Source organism: Dermacentor albipictus, chromosome 3, assembly GCF_038994185.2.
Source record: "Dermacentor albipictus isolate Rhodes 1998 colony chromosome 3, USDA_Dalb.pri_finalv2, whole genome shotgun sequence".
NCBI lineage: Eukaryota > Metazoa > Arthropoda > Arachnida > Ixodida > Ixodidae > Dermacentor > Dermacentor albipictus.
In genome coordinates this window covers 50,868,824-50,892,028 of record NC_091823.1, presented here as the reverse complement: position 1 = coordinate 50,892,028, position 23,205 = coordinate 50,868,824, and the positions used below count along the sequence as shown (strand labels likewise).

At 47.7% G+C, this 23,205-nt stretch overlaps 2 protein-coding genes across 2 annotated transcripts; both read left to right on the top strand.

The window, feature by feature from the left end:
• Nucleotides 1–9,107: 9,107 nt before the first annotated feature.
• Nucleotides 9,108–10,465, top strand: LOC135898106 (iripin-2-like). The gene has a single exon (XM_065426849.2). The coding sequence runs from the start codon at nt 9,148–9,150 to the stop codon at nt 10,345–10,347; it is 1,200 nt and encodes a 399-aa protein (XP_065282921.2). The 5' UTR covers nt 9,108–9,147; the 3' UTR covers nt 10,348–10,465.
• A 2,727-nt stretch (nt 10,466–13,192) lies between these two features.
• LOC135898073 (iripin-3-like) lies at nt 13,193–14,555 on the top strand. Its single transcript, XM_065426816.2, has one exon. It carries the CDS (start codon nt 13,237–13,239, stop codon nt 14,431–14,433), a length of 1,197 nt encoding a protein of 398 aa, XP_065282888.2. The 5' UTR covers nt 13,193–13,236; the 3' UTR covers nt 14,434–14,555.
• Nucleotides 14,556–23,205: the final 8,650 nt, after the last annotated feature.

Below are 23,205 nucleotides of genomic sequence, written 5' to 3'. Positions count from 1 at the left end.
TTCCAGGGCAGCGGGCTCAATTTTTTTCCACTCAATAGACACGCACAAGCATTCTAGAGTGCTTGCATACTTTCCTTTCACATCACCCATTAACCTGTCCTTACAGTCACCAAACATATCGAAGCTGCCTTGTTTAGTTCAGTGAGGACACAAGGCGAAATTAATATATCACGCATGAAAAAGTAAGAAGAAAAAAGATGAGGGTTCAATAATTACTGGTAACGGTTCTAAATAAGCCAAAACTGTGAAACTATGCGTTACATTGCACTTAAAGTGCTGCCTATTGGGAAACCTAGCTAATACCAGCTGCGCGACACTTTCGAACATTTGCTTACAATTTTTTAACGCTGTATTTGATAAACACGCATTTACCATCGCACATAAACTTGGCGTATTGTTCCCCTTATGTTCGCAAAATTTGACCTCAGTTGTAGTTTTAATTATGCCAGCTCAGTCGCCTAAGTTTTGCACCTCTCGTAAAACAGACTGATAATGCTATGGACCACTTGCATACCTATTCTACTGGAAAATGCGCATTTAATACACCCATTTGCTGCATTGCCTACACCGTATCCATACCATACCGCTAATTTCTCCTACATATAAACAAGGTACCTTGTTTAGCTCACTGAGGACACCGGAGAAACAAACTACGAATCTCGTAATATCCCCTTCAGTCACGGCATACGCGTTTCCGAACGCGACTTACTTTTGCCGTTACTGTGCGGTAGTTGCAATGAATAGGCAATGAACATTAAGCTTCGAGGAAATTGAACATTCTGCTTCCTTAAGGTACACCGATTTCACTTCAGAGTGATATGTATCGCTTCCCACGACCGCTTTCATGAAGGCACTACCGTCCTTGACGGGACGTTTAAAGTGGGGCATTTCGGTAGCAATCGCAAAAGATTTATTTCCTTGTTGTAATGCTTGTGCGCGATAAATAATCCATGCATGTAATTCTAGCGGGTGATTCAATACATTCGATGAAGAAACATAGCATCACTGACTGTACAGGGAATTAAATTTAATTATTATATAATTATGCTGGGTGATTATAAAATGCAGAATCATTCTGCCACCATGACTTGCTTTCTGTATGGAGTATTGAGCACCTTGTGATCAAATTATGTGAATTTCACACATTTATCGACAGTCGATCGTAATTCGTGACTGAAGATATTTCACGAAAATACATAAAAAGACGAGGGCATAGTAATTTTCTGCGGCACTTGCATTTAAAGCAGGAAATTGACACTGTCGAAACGCATTGCGCTTAAAATTTTCCTATTTTCACGGAATTTCACGTCCGTATATCGTGCGTTGGTTTAGGAGTCTAGAAAACACCTAGATTAGCGGTATTATGACACCCTGAAACGGTTCAATGAGTGACTTTCCACAAAGGCTGTAATGAAGCCACACAGAATAAACATATATCGCTCGTCACACGGAGCATTACTTCGTACGTCGAATAAATATAAACACCGTGCCCCGCAAATTTTAGCGAGGATACCGGGGGAAGACAACCAAATGCCATATATAACGCATAAAAATTATGGTAAAACGACCAGTCAGTTACTATTGTCAGAGTATATAAGCGAACCACACAGGGCAAAATTTCATTACACAATACCAAAAAGTGGTTCTCATTTTTTTTTCAAAGTACGAAATATCTGCTGTGTTTGCTCCTGTCGCGCACCAAGTAATAGTGTAACTCTTATTTAGAAACAGCCTGAAAATGAAATCGTCTGTCGGAAGCGACACACGTCTTTAGAAAAAGAATTCAGGTCAGTGTTCTATTGGTATTAAAATGGCTCTGCAATTTCGATCAAGGTGACTTTCACTAGCATATCTTCAATGAGTCGTGATTACACCATGAAATTAGAAAGCTATGCTTCTAAGAGGTTTGATTATATTTTTGATGTTGATAAGATACTTAGACTGCAGCATTGCAACAGACACACATTAAATAGTTCCAGCATTCGATAATGCAACAATATCATGCCGTGAGGCACACCAGTCGTTGGGCGTGGCTGACTATAATATTGATTAAGGCTTGCGTTGGAGCTATGAAGAATATAATACTTGTGATTAAAAAGTAGTGCTGCAAAGTTGAACTACAGATACGAGAACACCACATACTAAGCGGATCTATCAGTATCTAGCTTTTGCTGCCCACAACGTACGCCCCTTATTGTTTTTAATAAACAGTTGATATATGCGCTCTGTACGTGCTGTTCTCGTCTCTGGTTCAACTTTGTAGCGCTGCTTATAAAGCACAAGTATGATTATAATACTTCGTCCGGACCTCCCACTCTTCCGCGTATTAAATGTAACAAGCTGATTCTAACAAATTATAACAGCTTGTTACATTGATTAAATATAACAAGCTGATTGAACACGCATATAGCGGTCCCAAAAAACTGGGCATGATGCAAGTTGCGCAAGCTGACAGTTTGTTGGGCTGGCAGCTGCCCAGTGCCAGGGGTTATAGGCAATGGGAACGGGTGTGGCGAACCCCACGCGTCATCAAAAAACAATCGTCGTTGTCCAAGAAGGGATACGCGCAGTAAGGGAAGGCTTTATTTATGTGGTCACTCTACTAAGAAAGAAAATTTAGCTTCGATGGTAGTTTTAATGGGCTTTCCAGCATGCAACCGAAAGTGCCAGTGCCCGCTTTCAAAAGTGAAAGGGGGCGCCAAATGACATCCTTTGCCCCCCCCCCCCACTTTTGACAGTGACGAGGGCACATGCCCCCCTTGCCCCCTTCCCCCTGTAGGTACGCCTATGTGTGGGAATCAAGCAAAAGATTCGGAATTTGTATGAGATTTGTGAATGAGCAACAATAAACGACTGGTTCTTGGTACACGTTTTACATTCGGGTTATGGGTAATTCTACTGCAAGAGGTATGAGCCTGTTTTCTTCTCTCCTTAGCCTCTCATTTTCTTTGCGCTGTTTATTTCTTTCCGCGCCACACAAGTATTCTGCCGTTGCAGGACCTGTGAAAGGCGAGGGTGACGTCCCCAGTTCTCGCAGGTCTTCCACTCCGTCACTATTGGTCGCAGTGATTACTACACTGCTCCTCTGTTTCATTAACAGAACTCACTATAGAAACGCACTCGTACCTCACGATTTCTGCTGAATCATTGTCATGATGGCTTCTGTGGCATTTCTTGTTCCTGCTTTTTCGAGATGCTCGTTTTCTTTTTTATTTATTATGAAAGCCATGAACAAGAGAAAGACATTTTGAAAGATTCATGTATTTCATGGTGGTGAAACTATAAAAACTAGCGTGAAGAAAACATAAGAGATTTTCTTCAGCGTAACTGCGCGGAACAATTTCGTGCGATATGTTTAAACTATATTCACTGATCTCTAGCACTAAGTTGCAATTAAACCCCTTTACTTCCGGGACACATCTTTTTTTACGCGTTTCTTATTCTTTCATAAATATGAGGCCCAGAGCTATGCTTCCTGAGAATTCAGGGTGTCCTGACTTTCTCCTCCAGCGAACTACTCAAACATTTGTTGCAATGAGTAATGTGGCAGGTCTGGTAACAAATATTTGAAACCGGATTTTATCGCTTTCTCTTTTCCAACTTCAGTGCACGATCGTGGTTACATCATTACCCGAGAAGACGCGCGAATGCATGACGCTGAGGACAATGTGTTAGGAAAATGAAGCGAAAGCATAGGAACTTTTGCTGCAGTCTAGAGTAAACAAAAAAAAGCGAAACAGAAGGCCAGCTACTCCTCCGGCATTTGACATATTTGACTTAAGAAGTTGTGACTGGGGAAGGAGCCTCTTGTATATTTGCGGACTTGTTAAAACGTTTGGCTGAACAGAGCAATAAAATCTTCCGAGGCTGCTATTACTTTTCGTATCTTGCCGATTATTCATTCCAGCATTCATCAGAATGGTGACCGTGCAATAAAAAATCAGGCGAGAGGCGGGAACTGAAGCAAAACTGCGAGTCGGCCTAGTTGGAACATATTCATATTGAAAATTTTTTTGCGCAAACAAACAGGGACGAAGAATAGGGGCAACACAAGGACGAGCGCTTTCTAACAACTGGTTTATTTTTGAAGAACTACTTACTTAAATACCCGCAGAACTGCGCGATCTAGTCAACAGAGCACCCTACAGCGCATATGATACCCGCTGATCTGCGCCATCAAGTCAAAAGAGCAACGTCAATATTACATATAACACTTGTGATAAAAAGACGTGGACAAAAGCCACCTGGTCATACTAAAAACAGCAAAGTGCATAAAAACAACCACTTACAATAAAATGCGTTAAAGATGTGATGATAGAAGCGAATTTTCTTTATCTAACAATGAAACAGAAGGATGGCTGATGCATTTATCTTTTTGTTTTTCTATCCAGTATGCTTCCACGATTTCCCTAGCGGTTTGATTCCTATGCCTGTATAAAATGTCTGTGCTAGTAAGGCAAGGGGAGCAACCATGTTCTTGGCAATGCATTGCCAAATGCGTACTAGGGCGACCTTTAAGGCTAGACAAGTGCTCCCTTAACCTAGTGTTAATGCATCTCCCAGTCTGCCCTACGTACACATGACCACACGTCATAGGAATCTGGTAAACAACGTTATTCGCGCAATCAACAAATTGGGTCTTGCGCGGATGTTTAACAGTGCATTCTTTCTGTACATCACCCTTACTTGGCGGGAACATTATATTCTATTGGCGAATTTCGAACACCCTCGGAAATTAATCTACGGCACCTAGTACAAAACCGCTTGAGATATCTGAAGTCGGAACCTACTCAGTAATTTGCATTTCTGGTGAGATTCGCATCGAGACAAATGCACTTTGACATACCTCCAAGACAAACTGTGAAAAACAATACCTCGTCAACGTGCAGTTGACGATGCAAACCATAACGATGCAAACCACTTCTTTTTTTCATACGTTTGCGTCCATGATAATGTATTGGTATTAATATTATTATTTGGTTTGAAAGCATATATACACTTCACAGGAAATGGGAAAGCGAGGAGCAGGATGGCAACAGCCACCGTAAGGGGCACACGACGACGCGTCTCGGCGGCCATGTGAAACTCTATCCGCTTCGAAGCGGCGCGGCGGCAAGTTGTTTTTTGCGCGCTGACGTGAAGCCCTCGAGAGCCTCTTACAGCTCAACATTCAAGCGAGGTTTTTCCCTGCTGCCCTGTTAACCTAGAGTGATATGCGGCTGCTCGTCTTTCTGTGCACGTCAGCATAAAGGTTCTGTGTGACGTACACGGGAGACAGGGAATGCGTTCGTATTTGCGACTATCGTTTGCCGCGAGTCGTTTTACCGATAAAGACAGTTGTTTTCATTCGTTTCATAATGGCTCTGCTATCGGACAGTGAGTGAGCTGAAGAGACAATTGGCGCTTTAATACTGATAAGCATTTTTTCTTTCAATAGGTTGCAATAAGTTAGTTGGATGAAGTAAGCCAACAGACCCTGACGTGTCCTTTTAAAATTCTGTGAATTCCGCTGTGATTTCTGCGGCCACAGTTGTCGCGTTCATCGTTGCAGTAACTCGTCCTGTCCCGAAATATGCCGAATGCAGTTGTGATGCTTCGATGGGGGGAGGGGGGGGGGCGAAATGCAAAAAATGTCCGTGCCCTGTGCATCGGGGGCGCGTTAAAGATCCCCTGGTGGTCAAAATTAACCCACAGTCCCCTACTACGGCGTGCCTCATAATCAAATCGTGGTTTTGGCACGTAAAACACCAGAATTCCGTTCACTTCAGTTATGATGCTTGTAGTCGGCAGCATTGTCAGAAAGGAAGCTGAGGACCGAAATCCTGTGACAAATTTCCCAGATATTTTTGTTCGTAAGTGCTGTTTGCCACTGGTCTTCCCCACGATTAGCTGGCATCGGTTCTTAGGAACAGTTTTAGGGCATGAAAGTTTTTGCGAATATGGCACATGAAGGTAAGAAATAAAGACAAAAGCATCTATTTCCACCGTATATGACTGCTTAAGGTACATAATTTTTTTAGAGCACCACGTCAACTGTAATGGCATAGACTTCATTATTGAAGAACAACATCAAAACTTCGACATGGCAGAGAGGACTGTACGAAACGGAGTGACTTCTGTGACATCTGGGCCGAAGTTGCATTAAATAGAATATTCACGCCGTGTTTCTGAATTTAGGTGGGTAGCAGTGACCGTATTACATTTTTTCTGTCATATGACTGCACGTGTAGTTTGTCAGGAGTGTGAACACGATTGGGCGCACAGCCCAGAATACCCAGCCCAGCCTTGGCAATACAGAAGATAACACATGCCCACGCCCTCATGAAGCTGCAAAGAAAACATGATTTTAATCTACTTAGAATCGGGGCACATCTGCGCTCAGTTCACAGAAATTTGAAACGAGCGCACTAAGTAGCGCAAGACGTAAATCGTTCGCAGGAAAAGTAAGGAAGCAGTCACGTAAAGTTAAAGTTATTAGTACAACTGTCTAGTTGTGGAACATATGGCCCACTCTCCGCCTTAATCCCATTTGTTAGCCTTAATAAACGGGATCGTCTCGACGTTCACGCCTTCCTTAGAACAAAAAAATTGCTATTAAAGTGTGCTTACCTCGACGTTCCCGTGGCAGAGTCTGTTGGACAGTAACGACGTGGCGAGTTCAGACTAGCAACATCGCTACATCGCTACACCCGATTCGCACGATCCGAGATCGAGCACCGAAACCCTGTACTTGTGTCCGGTTAATGCACTGAATGAGACAGGGGAACGGCGCTACAAACATGCGTTAAGTAAAACGACTGCATCTTGCTACCTGCTTGCTACCTGCTATGTCAGTTCCGGTATCTATACACTGCCCAGCCCTAGAAAGGTATGGGAAACGTTCTACATATGTAACCGCTGTTTATAGTATATCTTATATAGAGTCGCTGAAGGTGGCGTAGCAGTTTCATCGCGATTCGTGCTTCGAGCAGTGGCACATTCTTGGCTTGAGGAGAAGGGCCCCCTGCGCGTGGTCGACAGGGAAGACTCGTTTCCTTCCTCAGGGCATAGGTCCTAATTAGGCTATGTGAAAAGATTTAAGGCGCATATCTCGGCGGGGTGTCCGTGTTCGCACGATGTGTGTCATCTCACATTTCACCCTGCACTTGGTATATCATGCCAGGCCATCGGGTAGGCTAATATAACTCCGGTTTCCCGTTACAAGCGCCGTCTCACCCTCTCCTGCCCAGCCGTATTTGATGGTGTAGATCACTGTGGCGCTCATCCTGATGTATCGGGCACTGTTCTGAGGGCAGAAATGCTACCAACCAATGGTTAACTGAGTTGTACACAGCGTCGTGGTGAGTCAAGCTTTGACGACAGTTTCGTTAGGTGCTACAGATTGGGAAGAACAACACAGATGACGCTTTCAGGGAGCTCAGCGAAAAGCAACAGCTGGTTATTACTCGTAAGCATTACATGCAAGGGATCGCATCAGACGAGACTGCGTGGTTAAACGAATCAACACCCGCATAGTACACGATGGATTCGAAAAAAGTTGCAGTCAAGCGATGACCCGGCCAGCCACCAAAACATGCTCAGCACGAATGTGTTGGCTATGGAAGCCGGAAATGCTGCAGCCTTGTTAGAGACAGTAGCGAACGCCAATTTCAATAAAAGGATCTGGAAAAAATTATTTATGTTCATATTTGATAAATATTGCATGGTCTATTTGGGCAATACCTGGTTTCGTGAAAAATCTGTTTCTTTCTTGTAGCGAAAGGTCTATAGAGAAGTGATGAAACAGTCTGGACTGATTTATCTCTGTGATGAGCAGCACCCGTCAATAAAGAAGATACTCCTGCATCCTGCCTTTAACGGTCTAATTTTGTGTGTTATAACATCGCTACCCTGCAGAACCGCATGATTTGCTTGAAGCACTATATGAGCGGAAAGCCCTACAGAGGCAGTGCGAAGCAGTTGGAGAAACCTTGCGAGCGTGTTTTGTAGCACGTTTAGAGTATAGGTTATAACAAGCACTCTGTTCTCTGAGAATAGGGATATTGATGCATTGCAGCGAGAGAGAGAGAGAGAGAGGCAAAACATACCGCCTTTTTTTAAGAACCAGGGAAAATACTGCGCTGTTCCGACAAAACATATTTTGCACCCTTGCAGAAACCAGCCATTATATAATCATTTCTTTCACATTCCAGAGAATACGTAAGATAGACAACCGACCCACTTTACGAATGCGACTACTAAATTCCAACAGCTTTGGTTGGAATCTTTATTGCAGTGGCACGAAATAGAAGAAGTTGGCGAAATCGGAAGAGACCACGACACGCCATCGATGAGATCCTAACCACAACGTGTGCCCCACTCACAAAGCCTGCATTAACATTAGCCAGTTCAGAGTAACAATTCTCCCAGCTTTTATATATATATATATATATATATATATATATATATATATATATATATATATATATATATATATATATATATATATATATATATATATATATATATATATATATAATCTTTTTTTTCATAGACGCCATTTCCTTGCACGAGCAATAACATGGCCATATGCTGAAACAGAAAAGGCATAAATTCAGCTGCACATTGTGGTGGTCCACTATGATCGCGGCAATAAATCTTTCGATAAAACGGACGTAGTGCGTCCTCGTGTGACTTTTTGTCAAAATGCGTGTTTTCACATCTTTACTGACGCCGTGCTTTGAGTCTTTGGGTGCGCGGTGGAATAAAAAACATCTGCATTATGCGGTCGCAGTGCAAACGGCGGCATCAGCTTTCCTCCGACATCGACCGTTTTCTCAAGGCGTTCTCCCAGTCTCTATTTCCATCATCGTCAGCGACAAGCGTATACCTAAGCTCTCTTTCGTGGCGGAGGAAATAAAACGCCGTCTGCCACTGACGCAGATAAAACGAAGCGCTGACAAAGATAGAAGCAATCGCGTACACTTGAGGCGGCGGGCGTTGAGCGTTGTGTCTCGCGAGAGGTGCAATCCGAGATCTTCGTCGGTGGTCGCGACACGCAAGAAAAACAAATACGCCGGGCTAAAAAAGAAGTGGAGGTCACCACGCATCAGTTTAAAAAGAGGAGTCTGCGCAGCCGACGGCCAGTCACTCGCGAAAACTCTCGCGATGCTCGCCAAATTTCTCCTCCTCGCGTCGGTTCTCGCCGTGGCCCACTGCGATACCGACGACAACACGCTGCTCGCCAGGGCCCACAACCAGTTCGGCGTGAACCTGCTGAAGTACCTCGCAGCCCAGGAGCCCTCGTCAAATGTATTCTTCTCGCCGACCAGCATTGCCGCCGCGTTCGGTATGGCCTACGTCGGCGCCAGGGGAAACTCGAAGGCCGAGCTGGATTCGGTGTTCGGTCACACCGCTCTCGGCCTTACCGGCCGGGACAGAGTGCTCGCCGCGTACAAAAACCTCCTGGAACTGTCGACCTCACCCAACGTCACTCTGGATGTCGCCAACATGGTCCTAGCGCAGGCGGGCTACCCCATATCCGACAGCTACAAACAGCAGCTGCGCGAAATCTTCGACGCGGATGTGAGATCTGTGGACTTCCACGGGGGCGGTCCCAGGGTAGCGACGGAAGTTAATGCGTGGGTGCGCGGAAAGACCAGGGGCAAGATCTCCGGCATCATACCAGAGGGTCAGGCGCTGGACATCGTGCTCTTGATCCTGAACGCCGTCTACTTCAAGGGCACCTGGGTGACCAAATTCAACGTCCGTGAGACGGTGGACAAACCTTTCCTCAACCTAGGAACCAACGAAGTGAGCAAACCGGCGATGCACCTCAGGACACGTCTTCCGTACACAAGGGTAGACGCCTATCACGCCTCTGCCGTGGAGATACCGTACGAGGGAGACAGGTTCAGCATGGTGGTCCTGCTTCCGGACAACCCAACTGGACTCGCGGCAGTCAGGGACGGAATGTCGCTCGACATGCTCGAAGACGTCGGCAGCAAGCTAAGCTTTAGGGAGGTCAAGCTCCAGCTGCCCAAGTTTGAAATGAGCCTTCGTTATAGCTTGGTGCCAGCGATGCAGGCACTCGGTTTGAACTCTGTCTTCGGCGGATCGGCCAACTTCAGCGGTATCAGTGAAAGCGTCCCGCTTGTGATATCCGACGCTGTGCACAAGGCGGCCATCGAGGTGAACGAGGAAGGAACCATTGCGACTGCAGTTACTGGGCTCACGTTCGTGCCCCTCTCAGCTCACTTCAACCCACCGCCGCCCATCCAGTTCATCGTAAACCGCCCCTTCCTCTACTACATCAGGGACAGGAGCACCAACCGGGTTCTCTTCATCGGAGAGGTTCACACGCTCTGATACGCCGAGTTTTTCCTTCGTACACCGGTACGCCAGCAATTTCGAGTGATGGAAATGTGCCACTAACATTACAATGTAAGAAGACGCACCTTTAAATAAAGTGCGCCCTTTTAGTACATTTTCTGTCTATTTTCATTAGGGATAGTAGAATGCCCTTTTCTTGCTTTTTTTATTTTTCTTCCTTATCGTTTTTTTTGTTCTTCCAAGAACGGAAATTAGGTGGAAATGGTATCAATGTGCGCAAAGCAATGACATAAGGCTCGACTTCCCCCCTCTGCCATCCGTAATTTCTCCTATTTTCGTTCGAAATTGCTAGAAGCCTTCAACTTGCCCAGCCGCGTGTTTTCATGCTTGCAAAATGCTTTTTCTACAGCGTTTAGAAGCCAGACACGATTAAGAATTAAAGGACGCGCGAAACATCACCAACATGAAAGATATGATAAATACCGATACATTGTAAGTTGTAGTGATCACCCTTCTCTCTCCCTCTTTCTTGAAAATTATCTCCAACCACTACGCATAACCATATTGAAATACAGCGCAATAGGACAGCACAACAGAAAGGACGATGAACAAATGAACACATGTTCGTCGTCCCCTCTGTTGTGGCATCCCGTTGCTCTATATTTCCGGACACACACACACACAAACACACACACACACACGCACACACACACACACACACACACACACACACACACACACACACACACACACACACACACACACACACACACACACACACACACACACACACACACACACACACACACACGACCGAAAAACAAGCACACTCAGCGTCCTTGGTGTGCCTGTCAACTACTTTGTATATCACGCCATAAATTTCCTTTCATGTTCTCATTTCCATGTGCATACGGCCTACTTACAGGAAAATGTTTTTAAATGTCATGGGACCAATCTTCTAGGAAAATTCTAGATTTGCCTCACTCGCTGTTTTCTCGGCAAAGGGATGAGTTGTTGCTTTTTTCCTGCTTTGGACTTTGTGGCAATGCAACTATCTTCGATTCCGACTTTGCCGATCACGTAACCGGACCAACGCCCGGTGAGTATTCGCCTACGCCACACAGGCGATGTCGCCTATCTGTCACCAGGCGGCTCGATTTATGGCCTCGATCATACAATGACCACACACGATCACCCGGCAGACAACGGCCAGAAGGTTAATATACTGGTTTGAAGTAAAAAAAAACGAAAAGAAAACATAGCGGGGGGGGGGGGGGCGTAACAGGGAAAGGGAAGCCGCTGCGCTATACTCTGCCTCAGTTGTGTGCACGGTGATGAAATCGAATCCCAGCAAAGTGGCCGAATCGTTTGACGCGCGTGGGGGTGGATCGATTGGTCCCAACATTGAACCGCTGTGTCATGCATAAGTGCTTTATGGTCAGGACATCCAGCATGCTCCTGTCAAGCATTTTCAAACGAAGTGATGCCATAAGACAGGCACTAATTTCTGCGATCAGACCATCTTCACAGTGATAGCTGGTAAAACTACATCAGTCAGTTCTTGTAGCTTATGTCGCGTATATCATCATTGCGTTTTCTTGGCTGAGGAAGTAGCGAAAAAGCTCACATTTTCTTTAACCTATTCGATCCCGAGTCGTCTATGTGTGAGCCGTTGAGCAGTCCCTGAAATTGTCGCGACATCATCGTAGCCACGCCGTAGTCGTCGTTCGTCGTAGACGTGATGTCGTTGTCGTCGTTCTGCTTGATTTTTGGTTCCCTGAAGCTATGCATGGCCCAATGAGTATAGGTTACTGGCTTGGCATGAAGGGTGATGGGTGGGGGTTTGGCGGGGGGTGGAGGTCCGTGTTTCGATCCCCACCGCCGGGCACCTACCGGTCTACCCGACTGGTACAAGCAGGCCCCCAGCCAGGTATCTGGCTTTGCGGGAGTGAGTTGCTTGAGAGAGGGTCTACGTTTTCCTCTTGACTAACCATGCAACATATCTTAATTTCGTCCGCCCTTATTCCAACACAAAGGGACGAGTAAAGAAAAAAAATAATAACACGCCGACTCCTGAGACAGATCTAGGAGGTAGCGGAGGTATTTTCGAAGACACCTCTCATTAAACGGAACTACCTATAGCCTCGTATGAGAGGCGCACCTTCACAATTCCGACGAGGTGCCGCCCTTACAGGGGACCGAACCGTTTGGTCGAAATGGTACCGGCGCAGCCAGCGACTTCTGCACATCCAGGATACCCGGATGTACCATTGCACCAGAGGTCAATGCGCATCTCTCGCTATCTAGTAGTTGTACGCGGAAGTGCACAGCGCGGAAATTTCGCCTCTGCGCGAGCGAGGTATCGGGGGAACCATACGCGATTGCATCTCCGATTGAAAAAATAATTTTCTTCCCATACTTTAGGCTGCCAAGTTGGGGGTGCGGCCCTTACACGAGTCTGTACAATTGTCTGTCCTGGTGTGTCTTCGTCTAAATGCGCGTTTTAAAATCTTTACTGACGTCCTACTTCCGGTTCTTGGATATGCGGTGGAATACAAAACATCTGCAATTATGCTGCCGCTGTGCGAACGGCGGCATCAACTGTCCCCCGACATCGAACGTTTTCTCAGGGCAGTCCTTCAGTCTTTATTTCTGTCGCCGTCAGCAACAAACCTATACGAGCTTTATTTGGCGGCGGAGGAAATAAAATGCCGTCTGCCGCTGACAAAGACAGAAGCAATCTCATCCCCTTGAGACGGCGGGCGCCCAGTGTAGTGTCTCGCGTGAGGTGCAATCCGAGATCGTCGGTGTCGCGAAACACAACAAGAACAAATACGCCAGGCAAAAAAATTGAGTTAGCCGCGCGTGAGTTTAAAGAGAAGAGTCTGCGCAGCCGACGGCCAGTCACTCGCGAAAACTCTCGCGATGCTCGCCAAATTTGTCCTCCTCGCGTCGGTTCTCGCCGTGGCCCACTGCGAGACAGACGACAACACGCTGCTCGCCAGGGCCCACAACCAGTTTGGCGTGAACCTGCTGAAGTACCTCGCAGCCCAGGAGCCCTCGTCCAATGTATTCTTCTCGCCGACCAGCATTGCCGCCGCGTTTGGTATGGCCTACGTCGGCGCCAGGGGAAACTCGGAGGCCGAGCTGGATTCGGTGTTCGGTCACACCGCTCTCGGCCTTACCGGCCGGGACAGAGTGCTCGCCGCGTACAAAAACCTATTGGAACTGTCGACCTCACCCAACGTCACTCTGGACGTGGCCAACATGGTCCTAGCGCAGGTGGGCTTTCCCATATCGGAAAGCTACAAACAGCAGCTGCGCGAAATCTTCGACGCCGATTTGAGGTCTGCCGACTTCCACGGCGACGGTCCGAGAGTAGCGGCAGAAGTTAATGCGTGGGTGCGCGGAAAGACCAGGGGCAAGATATCCGGTATCCTGCCAGAAGGTGAGCCGCTGGACATCGTGCTCTTCATCCTGAACGCCGTATACTTCAAGGGCACCTGGGTGACCACATTCAACGCCCGTGAGACGGTGGACAAGCCTTTCCTCAACCTTGGAACCAGTGAGGTGAGCAAACCAGCGATGCACCTCAGGACACGTCTTCCGCACACAAGAGTAGATGCATATCGCGCCTCTGCCGTGGAGATACCGTGCCAGGGAGACAGGTTCAGCATGGTGGTCCTGCTTCCGGACAACCCAACTGGACTCGCGGCAGTCAGGGACGGCATGTCGCTCGACATGCTCGAAGACGTCGGCAGCAAGCTAAGCTTTAGGGAGGTCAAGCTCCAGCTGCCCAAGTTTGAAATGAGCCTTCGTTACGGCTTGGTGCCAGCGATGATGGCCCTTGGTTTGAACTCTGTCTTCGATGGATCGGCCAACTTCAGCGGAATCAGCGAAAGCGTCCGACTGATGATATCGGACGCTGTGCACAAGGCGGCCGTCGAGGTGAACGAGGAAGGAACCATCGCGACCGGAGTCACTGGGCTCTCGTTCGGGCTCCTCTCGGCTCACTACAACCCGCCGCCCATCAAGTTCATCGTGAATCACCCCTTCCTCTACTACATCAGGGACAGGAACAACAACCGGGTTCTCTTCATCGGAGAGGTTCACAGTCTCTGATACGTCAAGTCTTTCCTTCACACTCCGGTACGCCAGGACCTTCCAGTGATGGAAAGGTGCCTCTAACATTACAATGTAAGAAAACGCACTTTTAAATAAAGTGTGCCCTTTTACATTTCCTATCTAGTTCTGTGGTTCCGCAAGAGTCGACACTGGGCGTATCCCCATTCCAATGCTGAATGAGTAGGCATTCGTAAATGCCACCTCGAGACAGAGGCGGCACAATGCTGTCGGCTCAGAGCGGGAAACTTTTGATGGTACTTGTAGATTTAAGGATGGATCCAGCTTATGAAGATGACACGTTGGGATGTTGGGAGAAGACCAGTATTTCTGGGTTATATCTTCAGCCACAATATGAAGCTTTCTTGCAGCATTGGTTCTGATTAAGGGCATTGGAACTGGTCGGGGTTCCGGATGGGCAGACCGGGAGGCTTCGTCGGCGAGGTCATTACAAACAGTGCCGGTATGTCCAGGTAGCCACTGGAATATAATCCCGTGCCCTTTAGCAATAGCTTGATGGTGATCTCTTATTTCATATGTCAGCTGCTCATGAGTCCTATGATATAGGGCAAACTGCAGGCACTGTGGTCCTGCCTTAGAGTCGCAAAAGATTACCCATTTCTGAGGTGTCTCTTGCAGGAAATATTTGACAGCAGCACGCAGGGCAGCAAGCTCTGCCTCTGTTGATGTTGTCATGTGGGAAAGTTTGAATTTGATTGTAGTTTTGGTAGCCGGAATGACCACGGCACCTGAAGAGCTGGTTGGTGAGACCAAATTATCAGTATAAATCTGTATTCGGTCCCCGTATGAATGCACCTACCGCTGTAACCCAGGCGGTAGGTGCATTCGTATGTCAGGGGCAAAGTACATTCACGGGACGTTAATCGCAGCCCAGCCGCAGCATCTATTCGTGCAAGCGGAATCAATACACGTTGTTCAATTTCATGTGCAGATCAGGCGGCTTCGTCGGCGTGGTCATTCCCACTAATGCTGCAGTGTCCTGGAAGCCATTGAAAAACTATGTTGTGTCCTTTGTCATAGCTGCGATTATATTTCTGTCGAATTTTTGAGGCCAGTTCATTGGGTCAGTGGCGCATTAGGCTTTGTATGCACAGAAGGGCTGCCTTGTAGTCACCAACATGAAAGATGTGATAAGCACCAATGCACTGCAAGCTGTAGTACGCACCCTTCTCTTTCTCCCTCTCTCTTAAATGTTATCTTTAAGCAGCACGGTTAACAAAGCTATGACTTGTCCGGGTGTGCCTACTGCACAATATCCTTAGTTTTAGCATTCCAGACCTCGATGTTCCACCAGATTATTTCAAACATATTTAACGGGGCACATTTAGCTGAATTACCGGAATCACGCACGCACACACACACACACACACACACACACACACACACACACACACACACACACACACACACACACACACACACACACACACACACACACACACACACGTTACGTTCTACCGGCCAAAGGCCTAGCAGCTACGCGATGAAATCCTGGCCGATTCGCAGAGCAAAAATACGACGCTTTATTTCCAGCTCGGAAATATACATAGAAGAGAAAAGAGAGAAAGAAGGAAAGAGGGACCATAGACGCATGCGCGGAGAGGCGCACGTGGCTCCGAATAGGTTATCTGCAGCACAAAGCTATGACTTGTCCGGGTGTGCCTACTGCACAATATCCTTAGTTTTAACGCAGAAGCATTCCAGACCTCGATGTTCCACCAGATTATTTCAAACATATTTAGCGGGACACATTTAGCTGAATTACCGGAATCACGCACACACACACACACACACACACACACACACACACACACACACACACAAACGCGCGCGCGCGCGCGACCATACATGCATACACAGTACATACCACGAGCACTCAGCACACGCACACGCACGCACACGCACGCACACGCACACACACAACGCAAGCACGCGCGTGCACAAAACACACACGCAACACACACTCATGCACACATACAACAAACATGGACAACAATCCTTAAATGATTGTCATTTCCAAGGAAACAATCTTTATGGTCCCGGACCGAAATACTACGAGCAGCGAAATGACATTCGACGCACTGAATGTCATCCGTCGATCTTCAAGTGTGAAAAGGCAAGAGAAGCCATTAATGACTCTAGTATCTTTCCTGCCAACCTTGTGTGCCTCTGCACCAGAATACGCTTCCCGGTTGGCTCAGATTTGAACCGTTATACTCTCTAAACAAGAGAGAGAGGGATAAAAGATGAGAAATGCAGGGAGGTTAACCAGAAGATAGATGTCCAGTTTGCTACCCTGCACTGGGGAAAGAGTAAGGGGAAACAGAAATACATTTATGAAGGAAAAGCAGAAAAAAGTTCACACATATGAAAAGAGTGATAGAGGGGAAGAAAAACATTGAAAACACACATACAAAGGAAAGCAGGAGCGTTACGGTCGTTCAAGCAGGTCGCTTCACCGGAGAAACCTCAGTAGTGCCTTCACCGCCTTTTCGTGTAAAGGTTGCATCAGCCAGCACTCCAAGATTGTCTGCTCAGAAAGCGGCCAGTCATCGAGGCGTGCCAACTCCTTCACGAGCGGCTATCTCTGGCAGCTGTGGCGAGGACGATGAAAGAGGATGTTCGATTGTTTCCTCGCTGCCGCAACTATCACAGGCAGCACTGTCAGTCGTTCCGATGCCGCAAGCTAATGCATTCGTGAAAGACCCTCGTAGCCGTAGTCGGCAGAGAACAGTTCTCTCGATTCGTGATAGTCCAGATGGAATGCGTAGTCGGAGGAATGGGTCCAGGCGGTGCAGTCGAGTGTGTCGAAAAGCGGACGCGTTCCACATGGATTGTGAGGCATCACGCGCTAGTATGCGAAGCTTTGCTGCTGTTCTAGGTTCTCACAGGGGGATGGGTTTCTTCACGGCATCTTCGTGAGCCCTCCTTGAAGCTTCATCGGCGTTTTCGTTGCCATTGATGCCGCAGTGGCCTTTGAGCCACTGAAAAGTGATTTTATGTCCTTTCCCTGCTAGCTGGTGATATAATTACCTTATTTCTAGGACAAGTTGGCCTTGTGGTACATGATGCAGAGCAGATAGCAGGAAATGCAGGACTGCCTCCGATGCAGCCCTGCATTGAATATGCAGCATCCGCGTTATAAAACTGAACCATGTAGTTTTTTGACTATGATCGTTTTTTTTTTCATTGTCTTCAACGTCGCTCGGAAGCCTTTATTCTCCCGGCACCTGTCACTGCACCATCCATAGAACCTGCGCTGGCCGCACGGACCCCGATTTCACAACAGTGGTGGCAGCGGCGGCATTTACCTCACAGAACATGGGACGTGCCGACTTCACAACAGACTACAGTTTGTCCATTCGGTGCTGGATCTTCTTTTGCATGCGTCTGGCTATTCTTAGATCATGGATGGACTTTGTGCGTCGGTATCTACGCTCTGCAAGCTGACTAATCACCGACTGAATGCCGCACTCAGCAGCCGCGTCACATTAGAGAGGAGCTTAGCGCCGATCCTAACTCTGTTGCGTGCGTAATCATGCGAACGAAACTAAAATTTGGAGTAGGGTATCTCGAAGCACATACGTACTAGAAGAATTCTTCCAAGTGATACTGTGTAGAAACGCGACAGGCTCTAACTTTTCAATACGACCTTAGAGTCTGCAGGGACTGCAGTCAACAAAAAGCTAACTAATCAGTTTTAGTTAATTAATTAATTTCCCTAACCTTTCTTATTATACAGACCGTCGTTTCCCTATATATTAAAAATGCATAAGCAGTGCGACTTTATTAGTTTTCAACCTATCCGTGTTCCCGCCTGCAGACTAAGGTTACATAATGTATTTTCTTTTCTGGTTGACCAACCTATTCCCGTCTATTTCTCCCTCCACAATTAATAGGATCCCAAAAAGTGCTTTATGATGTTGGCGACATAGTATGCAAAAGTTAACCCGTTTATGGCGTCTTTCCAGTACGGCGAACTAATTAACGTTTAAACATATTGTAGAACCTTGAATATCAACAGCAGCCAAGCGGGTGCTAGGGCGTTGTTTACTTATGACTTCATGGTGTATATCACGAGCAGGTCTTAAGCTCACAGATAAAACTACATGTCGACGCCACAGCAGAATCAGCTCTACGATGGTATAGATGCCCCCCTCCCCGTGTCGGCCCCTTCTTCCGCTTCGACGGCTTCGCACGGCGACGTTGCAGCTCTATGCGAGGCAAGAATGAGGCCTTCCAGTCACGACGCTATACCCTGTCTGCAAGCTGTGGCTTGCAAGCAGTATGCGTGCGAGAGTGTGCTGCCCCGCAACGGTGAAGCCTGATCGCTATTCATGACGCTGCCGCACGGACGGCCACGCTCGTTTATCGGCGACAGTGGCTATACCCGCAAAGCCTCAGCAGCGCTAGGCACATGGTTGTGAGTGTGCACAGAGCTGTCGCCGCGTTCCGCGACGTGGTTGACGCCACTGCGATGCTGATGACGTTTGATGACCTGTAAAGCTTCGAGTGATGAACGCAAAATTTATGCTCCCTTCTTACTTCAGTGAAAGAGCGGGTAATTACAAACGAGTCAAGACCACCAGGTTTTTTTTTTCTTTTTTCGTACAGGGCGGCGATGGCGGCTGACAACGACGGCTTCCTGGGCTGAGGAGCAGGCCAGAACAAAGGCAACAACCGCTTCAATAAACACTACTTCTACCAGTCAATCAATCAATCAATCAATCAATCAATCAATCAATCAATCAATCACATGTAACCGATCCTATTGATGTAAAGACAAATCAGAGAGCTGACGAATCGCCACTACCGCGTACAATTTAACCATGCTGGTGCCCATTGAATTCCTATATCATCGGATGCCAAGCGTCTTTTTGTTAGCCCGCTTATGGAAACGGTGAGGCATGTTCAAGATGAGCCGCGAATGCCCACCGTGGTGGCTCAGTGACTATGGCATTCTGCTGCTTAACACGAGGCCGTTGGTTCGGTTTCGCAGCTGCAGCAGCCGTGTTCCGACGAAGACGTGACAAAAGCAAGCGGACAAAAACTCTCAAAGCCGTTAGTTGGGCGAGAACTGTTTGTCATTAGTCGATCGTATTTGAGCTAAGGATGAAATTGGATCCTCCATGTCGGGTTTTTTTTTTACATTGCACAGTGAGCTTAGTAACGGGCCGTGCGGTTGAGAGGCTCCTTTATCGTACAGCCTTGAAACGTCGCTTCTACGCCTCGCCTTTTGCACCTGCAGTATCAGGAAACTAGGCACCACCAACATTCTGATGCTAGCTGCGACACCTCGGACGCTTCCGTGGGGCATGGGTACACAAAAAGCCCCCAATACGACCTATTGTTGTGACTGTTTGTAAATGACTTTAGTGAGCCGAAGAACTACTAGGGACCGCATTCTTAATTTTTTACCCTTTAGCTGCGTTGACGGGGATAAATGAAATGCTGGAGCTGAGTTTCCCACATGAAATCCACGAGGCCAGCATTCTCTTTTGCTCCGGTGGCAGTGCCGTGGAGTGAATGCGTTTACGGAAGAATTAGGTCGTACCTCCATAGGGAGGTCTTAGATTACCCGGTGCTGAATATCACCAAGGCCCGAGCACTCCCGTATAAGGTGCTCCAGGTTCGCTTGTTCTTCTCGGACCGGGCACCATGCAGGACATGTCTTGTCCGTGTGTTCGCATCATTGTGCTTGTCTTAGGTTTCGTGGGCGACATTCGTTGTGCTGAGCCGATGTTGGTCTACATGGGAATGGATGTTTGCCTTCCCGCTGATAGGATTTCTGCCTGTGGCAGTCATGGAGCGCTCACAGCAGTCCTCTCCCAGTGCTTCAGCACATCATCTAAAACAACACGGCCAACTGCAAGCGTCCTTGCATAGCCGTTTAAACAAACCAGGTATAATGTTCTTTCACCGCGGCTCGTTTTCTTAGACCACGGTCCAAGAACCGTGATCTTCGACCATGGACTTTTTCTTCTTTTTTATTTAGCCAATGATCGGTTCTCTTCACTCACCGTGACATATGCGTAATCTGATCTCGTGTCTGTCATCGCATAGGTCCATGCTGAGCTGCGCATGTCACGGATGTCCCGCATTTTCTTTTAACTATATGCATGCGCATGTTCTGGTGTTCGCCTTCAATGTGACTTAACTGTTGCGATTTCATGATATTCAATGTTTATCAGACAGCGGAAGTTTCATTATGTAGTAGATAGTGGTCTTCGAGTAATTCAGCGTAGCGAGCGGTATTAGTTCACGACCTGGAAACAGGGTGAAAGAAGTAAAATTAACAGCGTCATTTTTAAATAAATATATTCTCGTGTATGTGTGTAGGTGCTCTGTGGCTGCAGAGTTATGGCACCACGAGCGTACTGTCGAAAACTATCATGTGCAAGTTTTATTCAATAAGTGCAATGGAAGCGTGCATGTACTTACGAAAAGGCACAGGAGACGCGTCCGGGCGCGCGAACCAACATTAGTTTGCTCTGCATTTGTATGCAGAGGAGAGTGCTGTATATCGAGCTACGCCGCGCGAACTAGGGCCAGCCTCCGACGAAAAAAAAAAGGTAAAAATAAGCCTTCCTGTCACCGACCTAATAATAGGCCGCGTTTAACGAGCTTTACAGCTGGACCATGAGCAAGTGAGAGGATCAGGAATAATTTCGACCACCTTTGTTCTTGTTTCTTCTTTAATATGTGTTTAAGGAGTCGTTGGTGCTTGTTGGAGGCGCTGGCTAACTGTTCTGTGGTCTGTTGAAAAAATGCACAAAAGTGTCACAGACATCTTACAAGCAAAGCTAAATCGGTAAGAACTTCTGTGGTCAAATGTTACGAAAATAGCCCGCGTTAAAGGATCAGAAATTAACAAGGTCTTGAATAAGTGTCCCACCATAACGACACACACCCGTAGTCAGAGCACGGCTCTGTTGTATTTTGTCTTCATCTGATCGTGGCCTCAGCGGCTTCAAACATAAACCTCCAATTGGTACTTTATATCACAACGGGACAGCCTCTGGATGCATGGTGTCAAATCCTGCACGATGAGCCATCAGTGGAGCCATGTTTTTTTTTTTCTCATGCTTAGGTTCTCTTGGAGATCTATGAGGCTGAAATAGAGACTGGAATTTCTTCTGATAAAAGTATCAAAATTAACCGCCTTGAGCCTGCATGTTAATTTGCGTTGGCAAAGAAATGACGTAAGATATGGAAAGACCCTATAAAAGCAAGAGCGCTGATGTCCTTGTTTTCGCCACTCCCGTCACATGCGTGTATGTGTTTGCACTTTTCTTCCTTTTCTTCTTCACGAGAATTGAAACTAAGGTACCAGTGCGAAAAGGTGCCGGGAACGAATGCAAGGTCAGCAAGATTGCACTGAAATACACTGGCGACTGTTTCCGGTGACAATGCCGCGTAGGACAATGCCGCCATTTGCCCTCTCTTTTTTTTAGCCGAACTAGACACATGCTTATAGCATCAGGGGCCGTGTAAGGTAAAGGGTGTGTCTCCAAGTATGGACGCCTCTTTTTACAGCGAGTACTTAAGCGTACGCGGAGTGACACCGCCGACGCGGCAAGCTATAAGGCGGGTACGGGACAGAGCCGCACAGCTCTGCAGTTTAAGCATGTCCGCAGAAGGGCACCCTCGTTTGTTGTGGCGGGCGCACAAGAACACACACCTTTCGAGTGTGCAAAACAGCCGCGCGTACAGCACGCCCGCAGAGGAGATACCCGAAAAGGGTGGGGGCGACGCTGGAGCGGGGAATTTTTTCTATTGACCGCCCGTTTTTGCGCGTTGCTTCCTACGGTCGGACGTCCTTTTAATGTATCTCTCTCTCTCTCCTTCCCGCCTCCGTACAGGCCTCCTCACCTGCCTGGTAACGGCATTCGTTCACTTCTCGTATTGTTTGCTTCTTTCTCGGTTTGCGACAAGCCCCGCGGTGAGAGTCCCGCGGTGAGCGCCGCGAGCGCACTCAAGGTACGTGACCGACGACGGGACGTGACCACCGCTCTTTCAGCGACGGGTTTCGGAAACGGGGTCGTAAGCATAGCCGCCGCCGCCATGTCCTCGCCAAATTACGCATAAAACGCACAGCGGGCTGGAAGCGGGTGAAGAGGGGAAGGAGGAGGTGACCAGGGAGGGGCGCTTAGCGCGAGTCCCTGTGGCTGTCTGCGAAAAAGCCAAGGCCCACTCTTCCTTCCCTTATTCTTTTTTTTTTCGGACTGTCCAGTCGCTCATTTTCCATCTCCTTCTTACCCTTCTTTACTATGCCTGCAACACGCACTCTCTCCCTCGTGCTCGTGCCGTGACGTCATGGGTGGGCCCGCTTTATTCTTGCCTGTAGCGGGGCCCGTGGCCGATAGGACAACCCCTGCTGGCCAAACGCTCTGTTCGGGATGGAAGGGTCGCTGCGTCGTCGTGCGTCCATTGCACGGGCGCCCTGGGTTTCTCGCTGTCCGTCCACTGCGTAACTAAGGCCCGAATCAGTTCTAGGAACGCCATCGGCAAAGCGCTAATGAAGTTTCCTGCGTCATGACTCATTGGTCTCTCGGTACGCCAGTGAGAACAGTGTGTCGTCGAAGCTTCGGTGCAAGGCCCTGAGTCCCTCTGGCACTACAAAGGTTCTGGTGTCGCCTTGCGCGTCGATCACGAGCTGCTGTCCGCGAAACAATGTGGACCGTTCAAAACTAGTGGTTCGAGTCGGTCGTTCGCCGACACGGCGTCGGTGTGTGGTTGGTGCTTGCGAAG